The sequence below is a fragment of the Arvicola amphibius genome, chromosome 15 (genome assembly GCF_903992535.2).
Source record: "Arvicola amphibius chromosome 15, mArvAmp1.2, whole genome shotgun sequence".
Classification (NCBI taxonomy): Eukaryota; Metazoa; Chordata; class Mammalia; order Rodentia; family Cricetidae; genus Arvicola; species Arvicola amphibius.
Genome location: NC_052061.1, coordinates 23,860,408 through 23,878,692, shown reverse-complemented (window position 1 = coordinate 23,878,692; position 18,285 = coordinate 23,860,408). Strand labels below are relative to the sequence as shown.

General features: G+C 36.7%; 1 protein-coding gene across 1 annotated transcript in view; it reads left to right on the top strand.

Moving 5' to 3' along the window:
* Iqcm (IQ motif containing M) overlaps positions 1–18,285 on the top strand; it is a 398,452-nt gene that overhangs the window by 318,541 nt on the left and 61,626 nt on the right. Inside the window, exon 11 of the mRNA XM_042054197.1 lies at positions 5,829–5,990. Within this exon, the coding sequence (XP_041910131.1) occupies positions 5,829–5,990 (162 nt within the window). The remainder of the gene's footprint in view (positions 1–5,828; positions 5,991–18,285) is intronic.

Below are 18,285 nucleotides of genomic sequence, written 5' to 3'. Positions count from 1 at the left end.
GTCTCTTAACAGCTGTTGCTTACTCACCACCATTTAAAAAATTCAAAATCAAATAGTACTATGTAGGGACTGGACTCCCTGTGTATTTCCCAGTGTAACAGGGCCTTTTTTAAAAAAATGTTTTACTTCACTCTTTAAAGAATTAATTTTTAAACTATTTCTATCTATGACCGTCCTTCCTTCCTTCCTTCCTTCCTTCCTTCCTTCCTTCCTTCCTTCCTTCCTTTCTTCTTTCCTTTCTTTTGTCTACTCACATTGTAAAACACACTGGAAACTGTTTAGAAATTTTGCCATCTGGACCTCTTTTACTGCATACCTCTTTTTGACCATGTGAGCAAACTGTAAACTGCAAAGCTATGACCTTCGAGCTGCTCTATTGGCTTTCTCTACCTGTTTCTAAGTTCATGAGAGCCAAGTCTAAAGCTCACAGTCTGGTTGGAGGTACATTTTACCAGTAACTGCACTTAACCTTTCTAGTTATATAGGAAGTCGGTGCCTATACTGCCACAAGAAGTTTTCTCTTAGTTTGTCATTTCTATTTAGTGCTGCCCAGACAGCAGCTGAACAGCAGTGCCTCTTAAAAGACTCCTGTCCTTTTTCCTTCTTTCCCTCTTTCTCTCTTTCTTTTCAGCTTTCACAGGCCCTATATGGAAATACAGAATCATGTTGTATTTTTACTATTTGTTCTTTGGCTCTTTGGGGACCTGCCACCCAACTCCCAAATAAATTACAAATGGAGGCTTGTTCTTTCCTATAAAAGCCTGTCTTTAGCTTGATTTATTTCCAGCCAATTTTTCTTTATTTAAATTATCCCATAAGTATTTTGCCTCTGGGATTTTATCTTTCTGTATACCTTTCCTTACTTCTTACTCCATGGCTTGCTGTATAGCTGGGTGGCTGACCCCTGGTGTCCTCCTCCTTATCCTGCTCCTCCTTGATCCTTCTTCCTAGATTTCCTCCTATTCATATCTCTGCCTGCCAGCGCTACCTATCCTTTCTCTCTGCCCAGCTATTGGCTGTTCCATTCATTATTAGACCAAACAGGTGTTTTAGGTAGACAAAGTAACACAGTTTCACAGAGTTAACAAATGCAACACAAAAGAATGCAGCACATCTTTGCATCATTAAACAAATGTTGCACAGCATAAATAATATTTTAAAAAGTAACACTTCTTAAAATAATATTATAACACACACATACACATAAACACACACACTCTGTATACATACACACATTCACCCCCCCCCCACTCAGCCTCCAAACTCATACCCCCATGGACATACACCTCTCTCTCTCTCTCTCTCTCTCTCTCTCACACACACACACACACACACACACACATTTTGTTCAACAGGTTGATAAAACTGTTAAGAATAGGTATATCTTTATTTGGTCTGTCATACACTACGTTTTGCTCTCATACTAAAATAGCATGAAAAACTAATATTAAAAATATTAAACAATGTGAAACTTCAGCTTTTGTTCAAAATATGCCTTTTAAAATTGATGATAGTATTAATGAATAAATATTGGTTGAATCTCTCGCTTATCCTTTAGGGTACATATACACAAAATCTAATATGTCAATATATACATATCTAAAACAATATAAAGGGTATTGATTTTGTGATAAGAAAAGCAAGAGAATTGCCTAAGTCAAATTTAATTTACCAATACAAGTGTTTATAACTGAATGGGAAGACTTTCACTTCCAATGGAGGAAGTAAATTTATTACATACTCTTTCTAAGCAATGTAAAATGAAACTTCTTATGAATCCTGTATGGTGGGCCCAATGAAAGCTGCTACTGTGCATTTTTTGTTACTATATTGTTTTCATGAATGAGAGGAACATCAGGTCATCTGAATGGCTTTAATCTGAACGTCCTGAGACACTGCATTAAGAAAAAGTGAAGATGGACTGACAGCTGGGGAACCTGCATGAAACTGAACTAGGGCCCTGAAGGCGGATGACAGTTCTGTGGCTTTGGCAGTCTTTGGTGTCACTGGCAGTGGTGCCACAATTTATATCTAGTGTGATCTGGCTTTTTGGAGCCCATTCCATACAGAGGGATACATTGCCCAGCCTCAATACAGGGGGTGGGCCTTGGTCTTGCCTCAACTTGATGTGTCAGACTTTGGTGGCTTCCCATGGGAGACCTTACCCTTTCTGAGGAATGGATGGGGGGTTAGAAGGGGGAAAGTGTTGGACAGGGAGCAGGAGGAAGGGAGGGAGGGCAAATTGTGGTTGGTATGTAAAATGAAAAAAATATTTAAATAAAATGAAAGTGAAGAGCATGTCATTAAGGTGGAACATTTAAGAGTCATCATAGTATTATTGAGGTTGTTTGGGAATGGCCCACATAGACTCATGTGTGTGAATGTTTGGCCCATAGAGATTAAAACTATTAGGAGATGTGACCTTGTTGTAGTTGGTGTGGCTTTGTTAGAGGAAGTGTGTCACTGTGGAGGTGGGCTTTGAGGTCTCATATAATCAAGCTATGCCCACTGGGACAAACAGTCTCCTGCTGCATATGGATCAAAGTGTAGACCACTCAGCACCTTCTCTAGCACCATGTCTGCTTACACGACACCATGTCTGTTTACACGACACCATATTCCACAATGACAATAATGGACTGAACTTCTGAGCCTGTAAACCAGTCCAGATTGGATGTTTGGCTTTGTAAGAGTTTCTGTGGTCATGGTGTCTCTTCCGAGAAACTGAAACTGTAAGACAGTCATAGTATCTCCGTCATGTTGGTATTATTCACATATACATACATACACACCACAGATACATATTAACATACCACATACACACATGTACATACCACACGTACTCATACTCATATACTCACACACATATTCCCACACTACATACCACCCCATAACACATACACGCAACACAAACACACAACATAACCACATGCACCTACTCTCTCACACACACTTGCACACTCACACACACTACACACCCATTCACACAAATATAGACACCACACACACACACTCATGTACATACACACACAGACATCACACACATTCACTCATACATAGAGATACACACACCATACACACTCATATACACATACTTGATATGCCATGCTTTGTTGACACCCAAGAACAGCCTGCCCCTTTCTGAACAGAGACAGAGGATGAGTGGATGGGGGCAGAGGGAGGCTGAGGGAGAAAATGAGAAAAGAGGAGGAAGTGGAAACTGCAGTAGGGATGTAAAATAAATGGAAAAATTAATTAGTAATAGTATAAAAAGACTTTAAATTTCAGTTTGAAAAATCAAGTTTAAAAACATTTAGTATCTTTAAGAACAGGACTGCCTTCCATCGTCTTTGCCTTGCTTAAGGACTATATTTTTGTTCACATTGATAAACTGATGTCATCTTTTTTAAATTTATTAATGAATATTTAAAAATTGGATAAAATGGCTTGACAAAAAGTTATGGCATTGACTTATTTTAAGTGAGTAAGTGCATATAGCACGAAGTATTTTGACCTAACAGTAGGGTGGTAGGAAGTATATGATATGTAGAAGCAGTCTGTGAGTCCCTGAGTTCACACTATAGCCCCAAGTAAAGTTCTCCTAAGATTGACCATGGCCATGAGTGGGGGTTAATATTTTAAGGAATGCATGATATTACCAAACAGAAGAAAAACTTTTATTTCCTATTGTCCTGTTTTTAAGCTCTGATCTTTGAATCACAATTCAATATATATGTATTCTACTGAAAATTTAAACATAGAAAGTGGCAGTCCCACTAGGGTTGCCTGCCTGTTTATGTTTATATATCATCCAGTATTGGTTAACTATTCAGGGGGCTCATCACCCCCATTGTGGCAAGCACTTATTATTCCTCTCTTCATTTTGTGGGAAGAAACCTGTGAAATTTCTTTTGTCTGCATTGGGATGTTGACTCTTGCTGGTCTTGTTCAGGTCCAAAGGCAGCCAAGTTGTTGAGCTTGATAGAGGTGAACCTGTGATAGCTAGAAAGCACAATCTCACAGCAAACTTTTTGGTCCTGTGCTTCTTACACTCTTTCTGCCTCCTCTTCTGCCTTGGTCTCTGAGCCTTGAGTATAGGAGTTGTGTTGTGGATTTCTCTATCAAGGCCAGACACTTGTCGACAGTCAGTGGCTGTGTGAATTTTGACTAGTTATACATTTCTGTAATGGTCTGCTGCTGCTGCTGCAAAAGAAGCTTCTTTGATGAGGGGTGACATTTCACATTACGATGGGTGTGCCAGGAAGTGTTGAGGATGTAGGTAGGAATGGTAGTGGTTTAGCAAGGTGACCATAGCAGCTCATCTTCTAAGATCTATGATCTCACCAGCTATGCATAGTTTTCTAGGGCTACAGTACAAGGCATAGCTCTCTTCCTTCTAAGTGGGCCTTGAACCCATTAGAGAGCTGTTGGTTACTGTCAGCATGTAAGTACCACTATTCTACCATTGGCAATATCAGATATTACTGTTGTGGTTCTTAAGCAGCAGATATAAGAAGGATTACTGATTGCTTCCCTACACTAGAAGCTTGCACACCATCTTTTGTGTTATGAAAGCTAGTCCTTGGGGAGGAGGCTTTGAGGTCAGCTACAGCTCAAGCCCTCTGAATCCTATGTTCTAACTGTATGGTGTCTTCAGCAATAGAGCCTTACTTTTAAGTTCTGGGAGGCAACCAAAGGCAATAGCAATAGATACTATTGTTTTGGGAGTGTCTTGGAATAATCCAACCAACTATTTGGGAGGATTTTCAGCATAGTACTAGGCTTTTGTTAGATACTCTATGCCTCTTGGGGGAAGCTTTTTTACCCCAAGTGGTGTAATTTCACTTTTAAACTATATATGCACACATATAGTCTTGTATGTACCATATGTAATTTTTAGATAAATAAAAAGATTTCTTATGTCTTTTTCAAGCATCTTTAAAATTTTCCTTCTTCCCTTTTCTCTTCTGTATTATCTTTCTTCATCTCTTCTCAACCAAATCCCCTCTCCTTTTAGTTTCTCAGAAGCAATTGAGCTTTAGAACACTGATTTATTAGTTAAAATCTGAAATTATAAATGCCAAAGAAAACATTACCAGAGATTGTTTTGCTCTGCAATTCAGATAAATTTTTTATTTCCATTTCCATTTTCTGATGTACTTCTGAATACAGGTAATGTTTAGTTGATAAAAGTTCCTTGCTATGATATGATACTTGTATGATAAGGTTTGTGGTTTCTGGAAGCCTGTTTCTTTGGGTGTATAGAAACAGGACCCATTAGAGATTTGCTTTGAAAATGCGATGTAGAACTACCTTAGAGACCTTGTAACAGTTCTTTGTCCACTTCAAGTTACAGTATGCTTGAAGAAAAAGAATCTTGGTATATCTTTTTATTTTAAGTTAACTTAGGGATGCTAATTCTTTCTTCATTGTCATTGTAAAACTTTATATTGATTCAATATTTTGCCAGACTATCTGATTTTACTGTTTAATGGCTATTAAAAAATTAAAATTGTTCATTTGTGTTTTGGAATGTACAGTTTTCTGTTCATTTTTATTTTAATTTTGTGTAGCTTTGACAATTGCATTTTTTGAAATAATAGTATCCGAGCTCAATATTGGCAAATTCCTTACTTTATACATCTTTGTTAGGACTATATGACCAATATGACTTTTGTTAAAGTAATTCTGATTCAGTGCAACCCAGGTTTTCAATATAATGCTAAAATTGATAAGTAAGTTTTAGTTTTCATCTTTTGTAGTGAATATGTAAGACATATAAAATGCATAAATCTTTAAAATCACCCACTTTTCTCTTCTTTTTACAGATAGCCAAGGAAGATACTCTGAAGTAATCAAAAAGGCCAATGCAATAGAACTGTTATTTACACTCTACCCTCCCCAGGGAGCCAAAGTGAACATTAGCACAAGACTCCGGTCCACGTGGCTGAGGCCTATTGTGGCCGGAGAAGAAGGCTATAAGTACATAGGTAAGATGCTAGCTCTATCTTCTAAGGAGAAGAAGAAATGCTGCCTTGTGCTCTATAGCATGCTCTTTACTTCCTGGGTATTGTGTGCGTCCTCAGGTCTACACATGTGTATTTTGTGCTTTTGTGCCCTCATTCATACAGTGGAAGCACAGTGCTAAGCTGTTTCTGGATGATGAGCATTTGGGCTGTTTCCACTGTGGATTCCTCATGTAAAGCCTCTGTGGACAAGCATATGCAGTACTATGCACACACACACACACACACACACACACACTTTTCTCTTAGCCATAGTGTTCTCATAGAGATCTTGCCATTCCATGCCCCACACCAGTTAGGATATGAAAGTGCTGTTTTCCATAGCTGTATTAACACTGACTGTAATCAGAGTTTCCATGATTAGCAATACAACACACATTTATCTAGTGGTGTCCCTTTATGGTTCTAATTTGCATTTTCAAAGTAACTCATCATACTTTGTATATTTGTATTTGTATTTGCAATTTTAATTTTATTTGGTGAAGTCTGTTCAGTCATTTTCGCCATCTTCAGATTATTTTAATTATTGTTAAGCTTTAGGTCTCTGTTGATATTTCTGGGCACAAATTCTGCATTATATACATGTTTTGAATGCATGTTTCATCTTTCTTAAATTGCATCTTTTGAAGAGATTTTTATTTTGTGAAGTCCAATGGGCCATTGTATTTCTTTATGACTTATGCCTTTTCTGTCATTTTCAGGAAATACTGGCTGAACTTGTGGTCGCAAAGCTGTTCTTTTATAAAATTTCAGCTTTAGGATTTATATTTCAGTATATAATGAGTTTTGAATAAATTTTTGTATGTGACTCAAAGTATACATTAAAATTTTAAATTGTATTTTATGTCTAAAATTTCTAACAGTATTTCCTTAAAAATCTGTCCTATGAATTAACTTTGCATATTGATTCAACCTAAATAAATAAAGTGTTTAGTTGTCAGTCACGTAAATGAAAATGTTCTTGGTACCATTAGTTACAAAATGAATGGCCATTGGAACTACAGTGAGGTAACACCACTCATCTATTGAAAAACACGATTGATAGTAAAAACTGTAAGTGTGATGTTTGACCTGAATATGGAGTACATGTTGCTGGTGAAAATGCTGGATGATTGACTCAAAATTTCTTATGATGTTTATTATGCTCTATCCACCAAATATAGTCATCTCTTCCTAAGTGATTATTGGAGATAAATTAAATAATTTTATATGTAGCTTAAAATAAAATAAAAATTTATAAAATAGTTTCTTAATGTTTTGATATTATAATTGCATCTATTCATCTTCCCTTTCCTTCTGTAAACCCTCCAATGTAGCCTCCTTGTTCCCTTTCAAATGAATGGTCCTTTTATTTATTATAGGTGCATATATATGTGAAATAATTTTATATAAAAACAAATATGTATGGATGTATAACAACATCATTCATAATCTATAAAATCTGGAAACAACATAAATGGCCTTTAATTGGTGAATGGATAAACAAAATTACCTGCAGTTATATAATGATACTCAAAAATAAATAGGAATAAGCTATTACAGAGCACGATGGTGTGGATGAATCTCAGATACATTATGATAAATAAGGAGGCAGATTCAGAGCCATGTGCTATATGGCTCTGTTGAAGGGACAGTTGGAAAAGGAGAAACAATCTGATACAATCCAGCCTGTGCTTTGTTGATCTGAAGGTTTGTTGCTGTGCTCCAGCATGAAGAAGCAGCCCAAGGGATTCTCAGAGTCATGAACCAGTTCTACATCTTGATCAGCATATTTATTAATGTGTACAAGTGTCATACTACTACAAATGAATTAAATCCCACAAAACGATGCACTGTACTATATACACACTTAAAGAAAAACAAAGTATAAAATAATTTTTTAGTGGGCCAGAGTTCTTTTAAAGGCATTAGGGAATTGTACACCAATCCACAATAGGTATTAGCACACCTGACTAAATGGCTGATAGTGGAAGGTTGGCCGTCCAATGTTAGCAGGACTATGCAACTGCCAGAAAACCACCATACTCCGGTGTGAATCTGAATTGTCATGCAGTCTTCAAGAAAGCTTCGTCACTCTCTTTAAAAAGTTCCAGGACAGGCTCTAAAAAAGCTGCAGAGAAACCCTGTCTCGAAAAACCTAAAAAAGAAAAAAGAAAAAAAAAAAGCTAAACATACATTGCATCATTCAGCATAAACTGAAACCGCTATTTATCTAAGAGGAGAGACTCAACAACAGATGATGGAAGACAGAGGTTGTGATCTATTGATGTACAATATATAGTTATGTAAAAACAACAAAACCCTTAAAACTAACAAAATACATGAGAATATGTATACATGGCAGACAAAATTCTGTGAATGAACAAAGGCAGACAAAAGGGGCTAGATGTTCCATAAATCTGATTATATTCAATTTGAGAAAATGTGGAGTAACTCATAGCAGCTGAAGGAGACTGATAGGTGTGTAGGAAAGTAGGCTAGTGTTAGGAGGTAATGGATTAAACAATCAAGAGTGATAAAAATTCCTAGAACTTTGATTATGTAATGTTATTATGGGCAAACTGTCAAAATTCATCACATTGTACACTGAAAATGTGTGCCATGTTGTTTTAACATCTAAACCTCAGTAAAGTCATCAAAGGAAATTTGAAGATATATTTAAAGAATTACAATATTTTCTAAAAGATCCCTTTCTTCATAAGTGTTAAAGCTTGTATACTAAACTTTGCATGTAAGGTTAGTGTTGGTCTAGAATTTGTGGCTTAGTAGTAATCACTGTGTGCACTGGCACTGCTAACTAAACCAGAGTCACAGAGTCACATGGCACCAGAATTCCATCAGGCTGGTGTATAGGAAAGAAAATTAATGTGCTCATCTTAGTGGTCCTCTAGTGGAAGCAGAGGGAACGATGAAAAAGGGAATTTAATTTGAAGGTTTAAAGTCCTATAAATTAGTCAATACTCCAGGTTCTATTTATCTTGTCTTGTAATTTTCCATCTAAGATTACTAAAACTTGACTCATTTTAGGCTATAAAGATTTGTGTTTAGTGTTTAGAGCCCATTTATGGATAAATAACACAATAAACAAAAAGGAAATCTGACAGTGGCTCACGTCCTATGTTGAGGACTGTCTCATGAGTTTCTAGGCTGAGTTCTCCTTCCACCTTAATGGGAACATGACCAGAGTCTTGTAACATTTTGATTATAGTTGTTATAAATTTGACCAAGAAGAGAATTGAAGCATTTCCCTTAAAAGAGTTCAGTCTATTTCAGAAGTGCTTTCTGAGTAACTGCTTACCTGTAAACACTTTAAGGGTGCTAGCTTTGGGAGTCTGTGTTGTGCTCCCATGGTAATTCTCAGTGGTGTAAACACTCGTGTTTATTGGTTTCACTTTGTAGATTTGGCTATGTGCCATCGGCAGTACCAAAGAACAGTTATAGAGATTCAAAAGCTTTCGCTTGAGTTGATAACAGATTAGTGTTAGTACTGTGGCTCCTCTGGAGATTCTTCTTTCTCATCTGTATTTTAACACTGTAATTCATAATTTAACAATGTTTAGGTGTAATGACTGCTGACTATGTCCTTCATAATTATAAGTTGCTTATTTCCACACATAATTTCTTCTAATGGTAATTTTATAATCTTAGACTCTGTAGAAAACAGTCTTCAATTTTTCAAAGATACGTATATAACTAAATATATTTAGAAAGGTTGTTTGGGGAAGCTATTTTTTCTTACATACCTCTGGTTATTTTTCCTTATAAGCCATCTGCCCTTCAACAACCTGACCCTCTGTCTGCACCCCCCACACAAACACAAATGACAAATTTCTTTTCCTAAATTATGTCTTTTGTGTCTTGGCTAGCTTTCAATCTGGAAGGTACAGATTATATTAAAGAATACCTTAGCACTATAATTCATGGAGTTTTAATGGGAGTTGTCTTAATGGGATATACAAGCCATTCCTCTTCAGGGAAACCATTTAATGAATGCAAATATATGATTATAAATAACTTTCTCAATGGCCGTTTTAATGAAGTCATATTATTGTATTACTATGAGTTTTCTTTCTATTTAGTACAGATCATAGATAATGAACAAAGATCATAAGGTCTAATTCTTACAAGTATACAATTTATAATATTTTACATAATGAATTCTACTAACCATTATAACATACAGGATATTTAAATTATGGTCAGTACTAAAATCTGTCTTGTCACCGATTTTAAAAGTACATGTTGTGCCGGGTAATGGTGGTGCATGCCTTTAATCCCTGCACTTGGGAAGCAGAGGCAGGTGTATCTCTGTGAGTTCAAAGCCAGCTTGGTCTACAAGACTTAGTTCCAGGGCAGGCTCCAAATCTACAGAGAAATCTTGTCTGGAAAAAACAAAACAAAACAAAACAAGCAAACAAAAACTACATGTTAGGGAAGACTGGAGGGGGAGTAGGAAGAAGAAATGTAGAATAAAAATACATTTTATACATGTATGAAATTGTTAAGAAAGTAAGAATATAGTATCAAAAAACAAAATTTACAAAGTAACTTTGCATAGTATCCAGCTTACTTTGGAGTCTTTGAGTCTATCCCACTTTTTAAAGAATGACTATTCTTGACAGTGAAGTTTGATATTTGATGATCTTTTCTCAGAATTTTCTATTTGAAACATAAGTATCAAAACTTCCATTTCCTTATACTCTGTATTTAAGACACAGTTTTTAAAGTATTCATAGAGTAGAATCCTACAAAGGCCATTAAGACTCTTCTAAAATATGGTGTTCATGTGCCCTTCAGAAGCCCACTCCTCACTTTCAATGCATCTGAATTTTCTCTCTAAATGCTTTTCATCCTTTCTCATTCCTTATATATGATTGAGTTTGGAATAAGATGATTATTAATATATTTCTTATTTTTAAATTAATGTGGGGTTCTACTAACCATTTTTATAATTTTGGGCATGTAGAGGATTCTAAATGCACATCCCAACTGTTACTTTTCATGTGACTAAGTAATTTATATGCATTTGATTCTATTTTTTAATTTGCTATCCTGACTTTTCCTAGTTTTATTTATATTCTTTTTTCAATTAATTAATATTTTTAAAAAACTTTTCTTGTCTTACGTACCAAGCCCAGTTCCCTCTCCTCCTCCTACTCTTTCCACCTGCTCCTCCACCTGATAGCCCATCCACACCTCAGAGAGGGTAAAGCTTCCCATGGGGAGTCAACAAAGTCTAGCACATCATTTTGAGGCAGGACCAAGGCCCTTCCCACTATATCTAGGCTGAGTACGGTATCCTGTCAAAGGGAATATGTTCCAAAAGCCAGTTCAAGCAGTAGGTATAAATCCTATTCCCACTGCTACTGACCCCATAGTTTACCCCATCCATACAACTGTCACCCACATTTTGAGGGCCCACACTTTGGTCCTATGCTTGTTCCCCTGCTGTGAGTTTGGAGTCAGTGAGCTCCTATTAGCTCAGAGGTAAGCTCTCTCAGTGGGTATCCCCATCATGTACTTGACCCCTTTGCTCATATTATTGCTTCATCCTCTCATTGACTAGACTTTGAGAGCTCAGCATTGGCTTCCATCAGTTGCTGGGTGAAGGTTCTACGATGACACTTAAGGTCATCATCAATCTAATTGCACGGGAAGGCCAGTTCAGGCACCCTCTCCACTATTCCTTAGGGTCTTAGCTGGTGTTAGCCTTGTGGATTCTTGGAAATTTCTCTGTTGCCAGACTTCTTGGTACCCCCATAATTACTCCCTCAATCAAGATATTTCCTTCCTTGCTCTCCCTCTCTGCTCTTGCCCGATCTTGATCTATCCCATTCCCTCATATTCTCTTTCCACCTCCTCTTCTCCTCTCCTCCTTCCCTTCTACCTTTCTACCTCCCTTCAACCTCCATGCTCCCAATTTTCTAAGCAGATCTTGTCTATTTCCCCTTCCCGGAGGGATCCATGTATGCTTCTGTTAGGGTTCTCCTTGTTACCTAGATTTTCTATGGTCATGGACTACAGGCTTGTTATCCTTTGCCTTATGTCTAATATCCACTTATGCGTGAGTACATACTGTGCTCATTTTTCTGTTTTACCTCACTCATGGTGTTTTTTTCTAGTTCCATCCATTTGTATGCAAATTTCAATATGTCATTTTTTTCTGCTGAGTAGAAATCCATTGCATAAATGTACCACATTTTCTTTATCCATTCGTCTGTTGAGAGGCCAACTAGGCTATTTCCAGGTTTTGGCTATTACTAATGATGATACTATGAACATAGTTGAGCAAATGCCATTGTAGTATGGTTGAGCATCCTTTAGGTATATGACCAAGAGTAGTATTGCTGCATCATAAGGTAGGTTGATTCTCAGTTTTCTGAGAAACCATCAAAATGATTTCCAAAGTGGTTGTGCAAGCTTGCACTTTCACCAGCAATAGAGGAGTGTTTTTTACTCTACATCCTCTCCAGCATAAGCTATCTTGGTGTTTTGGATCTTAGACAATTTGACTGGTATCAGATGGTATCTCAGAGTCATTTTGATTTGCATTTCCCTGTTGCCTAAGGATGTTGAGCAGTTCCTTAAGTATCTTTTGACCATTTGAGATTTTTTAGTTGATAATTCTCTATTTAGATCTGTGCCCAACTCTTTAATTGGATTATTTTGTATTTTAGTGTCTAGTTTCTTGAGCACTTTGTATATTTTGAAGATCAGTCTTCTGTCTGATATGGGGTTGGTGAAAATATTTACCCATTCAGTAGGCTGTTGTTTTGTCTTATCGACCACGTCCTCTGCTTACAGATTATTTTCAGTTTCAGGAGGTCCCATTTATTTATTGTTGCTCTCAGTGTCTGTGCCACTGGTATTATATTTAGGAAGTTGTCTTCTATACCCATGTGTTCCAGGCTACTTCACACTTTCTCTTTTATGTAGATGGATTTATGTTGAGGTCTTTGGTCCATTTGAATTTGAGTTTTGTGCATGGGAATAGATGTGGATCTATTTGCATTCTTTTACATGCTGACACCCAGTTATGCCAGGAAGGAGGGGAAGGAGAGGAAGCAGGGGAAGGAGGGGAAGGAGAGAAAGCAGGGGAAGGTATAATTTTTAGTGCTTTTTTTGTCAAAAATCAGTTGTTCATAGGTGTCTGGGTTAATATCAAGGTTAATGGTTTGATTCTATTGTTTCACTTGTCTCTTTTTATGCCAGTACTAAGCTGTTTTCATTACTTAGCTCATATTAGAGCTTGATGTCAGGGATGGTGATGCCTCTAGAAGTTTCTCTATTATACAGCATTGTTTTGGATATCCTTGTTTGGTTTTCTTTGTTTTTTGGGATTTTTTTTTTTTTTTGCTTTTCCATATGAAGTTGATTATGTGAAGCATTGTGTTGGAATTTTGATGGTGATTGCACTGAATCTGTAGATTGCTTTGGTAGGCTTGCCATTTTTATTATGTTGATCCTACCTATCCAAGAGCATGGAAGATCTGTAGTGAGGAGGCGACGGGCTGCTTCCCATTGCCTGGCTTTCGGCCACCTGGCTAGCTTAATGCCCCAAAATAACAACACACGAACTGTATTCATTTAAACACTGCCTGGCCCATTAGTATCAGCCTCTTACTCATATCTTGATTAACCCATATCTAATAATCTGTGTGGCACCACAAAGTGGTGCCTTACCGGGAAGATCCTAGTGTATATCCATCTTGGGCTGGAGCTTCATCGCGTCTGACTCCCTGAGGAGGGCATGGCATCTGCCCCAGAGAGGCGAGGCATGGCGATTTATTAACTTCCCTTCCCAGCATTCTGTTCTGTTTACTCCGTCCACCTAAGGGCTGGCCAGTCAAATGAGCCAGGCAGTTTCTGTATTAACCAATGAAATCAACTCAAATGGAAGACCCTCCCACATCAAAGATCTTTCATTTTCTAATATATTTCAAAATTTCTTTCTTCAAAGGCTTAAAGTTCTTGTCATACACATTTTTTACTTTTTTGGTTAGTGCTACCCCAAAATATTTTATGTTATTTGTGGCTATTGTAAATGGTGATGTTTCTCTGATTTCTTTCTCATTCTCTTCATCAGTTGTATATAGGAAGACTATGATTTTTTTTTTTTTTGAGTTGATCTTCTATCCTGTTACATTACTGATACAGTGACTATCAGCTTAGGAGTTTCCTCATAGAATTTTTGGGGTCAATTACATATACTATATTATCATCTGCAAACAGCAAATGTTTGACTTCTTTCTCTCTAATTTGTATCCCCTTGATGTCCTTTGTTGTCTTATCGCTCTAGCTAGAATTTTGAGTACTATGCTGAATAGATATGAAGAGAGTGGACAACATTGCTTTGTTCCTGATATTAGTGAAATTGCTTTGAATTTCTCTACATTTAATTTGATGTTGGCTGTCAGTTTGCTGTTTATTACTTTATTATGTTTAGACATGTTCCTTGTATACCTGTTCTCTCCAAGACCTTTACCATGAAGAGGTATTCATTTATGTCAAATGCTTCTTCAGCATCTAGTGAGGTAATCATTTAATTTTTTTCTTTCAGTTTATTCATATGGTGGATTATATTGATCAATTTTTATATGTTGTACCATCGTTGGATCTCTGAGAAGAAGTCAACTTGATCATCAATGTTCATGAGGAAGATTGTTCTCTAATTCTTTTTCTTAGTTGAGTCTTGTGTGGTGTCTGTATCAGGGTAAATGTAGTCTCATAACAACTTTGACAATGTTACTTATGTTTCTATTGTGTGAAATTTGAAGAGTATATGTATTTGTTATTCTTTGAAGTTCTGGTAGAATTCTGCACTGAAACCATCAAGCATTGGGCATTTTTTTGGGTTGAGAGACTTTTGAGGACTGCTTCTATTTTCTTACAAGTTATAGGTCTATTCAAATTGTTTATCTGTTTCTGATTTAATTTTGGTATACAGTACCTATCCAGTAAATTGTGTATTTCCTTTAGATTTTCCAATTTTCTTGAGTACAGGTTTTCAGTATATGTTATTATGTCCCCCTTTCAAATCTGATTTTGTTAATTTGGATGTTTCTCTCTACCTTTTCATTAGTTTGGATAAGGGTTTGTCTATTTGACTATTTTGTTGATTTTCTCTAAGAACCAACTCTTGGTTTCATTGATTCTTTGTATTTTTTCTTTGCTTTTTTTTTTACTTCAGCTCTCAATTTGATTATTTTCTATCTTTTACTCCCCCTGGGTTACCCTGCTTCTTTTTGTTCTAGAGCTTTCAGGTACATTGTTAAGTTGCTAGTGTGAGATTTCTCTACTTTCTTTATGTAGATACTTAGTGCTATGAAACTTTTCTCTTAGCACTGCTTTCATAGTGTCTTATAGGTTTGGGTGTGTTGTACATTCATTTTCATTGAATTCTAGGAAGTCTTTAATTTCTTTCTTTATTTATTCCTTGACACAGTGATTATTTAACTGACCACTGTATGAATTTGTAGGCTTTCTATAATTAGTGTTGTTGCTAAATTCTAGCGTTAAGCCATCATGATCCAATAAGATACAGGGGTTATTCCATTTCTTTTTATTTGTTGAGGTTTGCTTTGTGACCTAGTATGTGGTAATTTTTGAAGAAGGTTCATAAGATTCCAAGAAGGTATATTCTTTTGTGTTTGGATGAAATGTTCTATAGATGTCTGTTATGCCCATATGAGTCATGACATTTGTTAATTCTCTTATTTCTCTGTTAAGTTTCTGTCTGACAGACCTGTTCACCATAAAGAGTGGGGTGTTTTTGTCTCCTACTGTTAGTGTGTGGGGTTTAATGTGTGATTTAAGTTTTAGTAATGTTTCTTTTACACATGTAGGTGCTCTTGTAGTTTGGGAATAGATGTTTAGGATTAAGACTTTATCTTTATTTACTTTTCCTATGAGGAGCATGACGTGTCCTTTTCCATCTGTTTTTATCTATTTTGAGGTCGAGGTTTGTTTCTTGCATGCAACAGAAAGATGGATCTTTTTTTGTATCCAGTCTGTTAGCCTTTTTATAGGTGAATTGAGTCCTTTGATAATAAGAGATATTAATGATCAGTGATTGTTAATTCCTGTTAATTTTTTGTGGTAGTGTTTGTGTTCTTCCCTTCTTTGGGCTTTGCTGGTGGGATGCTATCGGTTGCCTGTGTTTTTGTGGGTGCAGCTAGCTTCCTTAGGTTGGAGTTTTTCTGTATGTTCTGTTAAAATGAGTTAGTGGGTAGGTAATTTGCTTTTGGTCATGGAATATCTTGTTTTCTCAATTTGTGGTGATTGAAGCTTTATGGACATAGTAGTCTGGGCTTGCATCTGTGGTCTCTTAATGTCTGTGACACATCTATCCAGGACCTTCTTGCTTTCAGGGTTTCCATTGAGAAGTTGGGTGTAATTCTAATAGGTCTGCTTTTATGTGTTGCTTGGTCTATTACTTTTGCAACTCTTAATATTCTTTCTTTATTATTTATATTTAGTATTTTGATTATTATATGGCAAGGGGACTTTTTTGGTCCAGTTTATTTGGTGTTCTGTAAGCTTCTTTTATCTTTAATAGGCATATTAAACTTTTGGTTGGGAAAGTTTTCTTCTATGATTTTGTTGAATATATTTTCTGCACTTTTAGCTGGAGTTCTTCCCCTTCTTCCACCCCTATAATTCTTAAATTTTATCTTTTCATGGTGTTCCAGATTTCCTCAATGTTTTCCTTTAAAAATTTATTGGATTTGGTATTTTTTTGACCAATGAGTCTATTTCCTCTATTGTAGCTTCAACTTCTGAGATTCTCTCTTCCATCTCTTATATTTTGCTGGTTATGCTTGCATCTGTAGTTCCTGTTAATTTACCCAGATTTTTCTTTTCCGGAATTCCTTCATTTTGTGTTTTCTTCATTGCCTCTCTTTCAGTTTTTATTCTTGAACTAATTTAACTGTTTGCTTCTCTGGTTTGATAACATTTTATTGGTTTTCTTTAATACAATTATTTGTTTCTTCCAATTTTTTGTTTGTCCTTTTCTCCATTTCTTTAAGAGAATTTTTTTATTTCATCTTTAAATGTTTCAATCATGTTCATAAAGTTATATTTAAGGTCCTTTACTTCTGCTTCTTCTGGGTTAAGATGTTATAGCCTTCCTGTTGTATGACCACTGGGTTCTGCTGTTACCATTTTGCTTTTGAGGTTGTTGAATGTATTCTTGCATTGGTACCTACTCAACTCTTCCTCTAATTGGTGCAAGGAGTGTCTTTGCCTCTTGGTCCCATCCATGCAGTCAGTGTCTGTGTCTCAGGGATCCTCTCTTGAACTGATTGTTGCAATTGCTGTCTGTGTCTTATGGAGCTACTTTTGTTCCACTCTGTGCAGTTGCTGTCTGAATCTCAGGGAGTCATGAGGTCTCTGGGATTGGTGGGTGTGGGGGTGCATTGGGGCTTGTAACTTATAAGGTCTGATTGATGTAGGGGTGTGGAGCAGCCTACCTGCAACAGACTTGCCTTTTTGCAGGCTAGTGATGCTGAGGAAGGTGGAGGAACTGCCCAGGGTTTTGCCCCAGGACCTAGCACCTATAGACTAGACTGTCTATCTGGGGATCTGGTCAATAACCTCTTGGTCCATTCTGTGCAGTTGCAATCTGTGCATCAGAGATCCTCTGAGGTCATGGGGGATGGATGGGTTTGGGGGCAGAGCGGAAGCTGTAGTTTACAGGGTTGGACTGAAGATGAGGGGATTGGAGCAACCTATCTGCAGGAGGCTTGCCTGCTTACTGGCTAGTGAAGCTGAGGTAGGTGTTAGAGCAGCCTGCAGTTTTGCCCCAGGGTCTAGTACCTAGAGACTGGACTGTCCAGCTGGGAAGCTGGTCACTCACCTCTTGGTCCACTCTGTGTAGTTGCAGTCTGTACGTCCGAGATCCTCTGAGGTTATGGGGGATTAGTGGGTTTGCGTCTTATTCATATTCTTAAAATGCATACATTTATTACTTGTATCAAATGAGTAAATGAAATTTAGGAATATTCTTTAATGTGACCTAAAGGATTATTATAAAATTTAAAAATTTTGATGTTAATGGACACACAAACACACACACATATATAAGTTTATGTCATTTATTTATGCTTAAGTATCAAAAATAACCCATTAAAATTTAGAAATGTCATGCTGTGTATATATAATATTGCTTGACTGAAGGAGAAAAATGTAGTCACTAAAAATATATTTTATTTTTTATCAGCCTTGAAATGTTGTTTGTTTATACACCAATTCATCT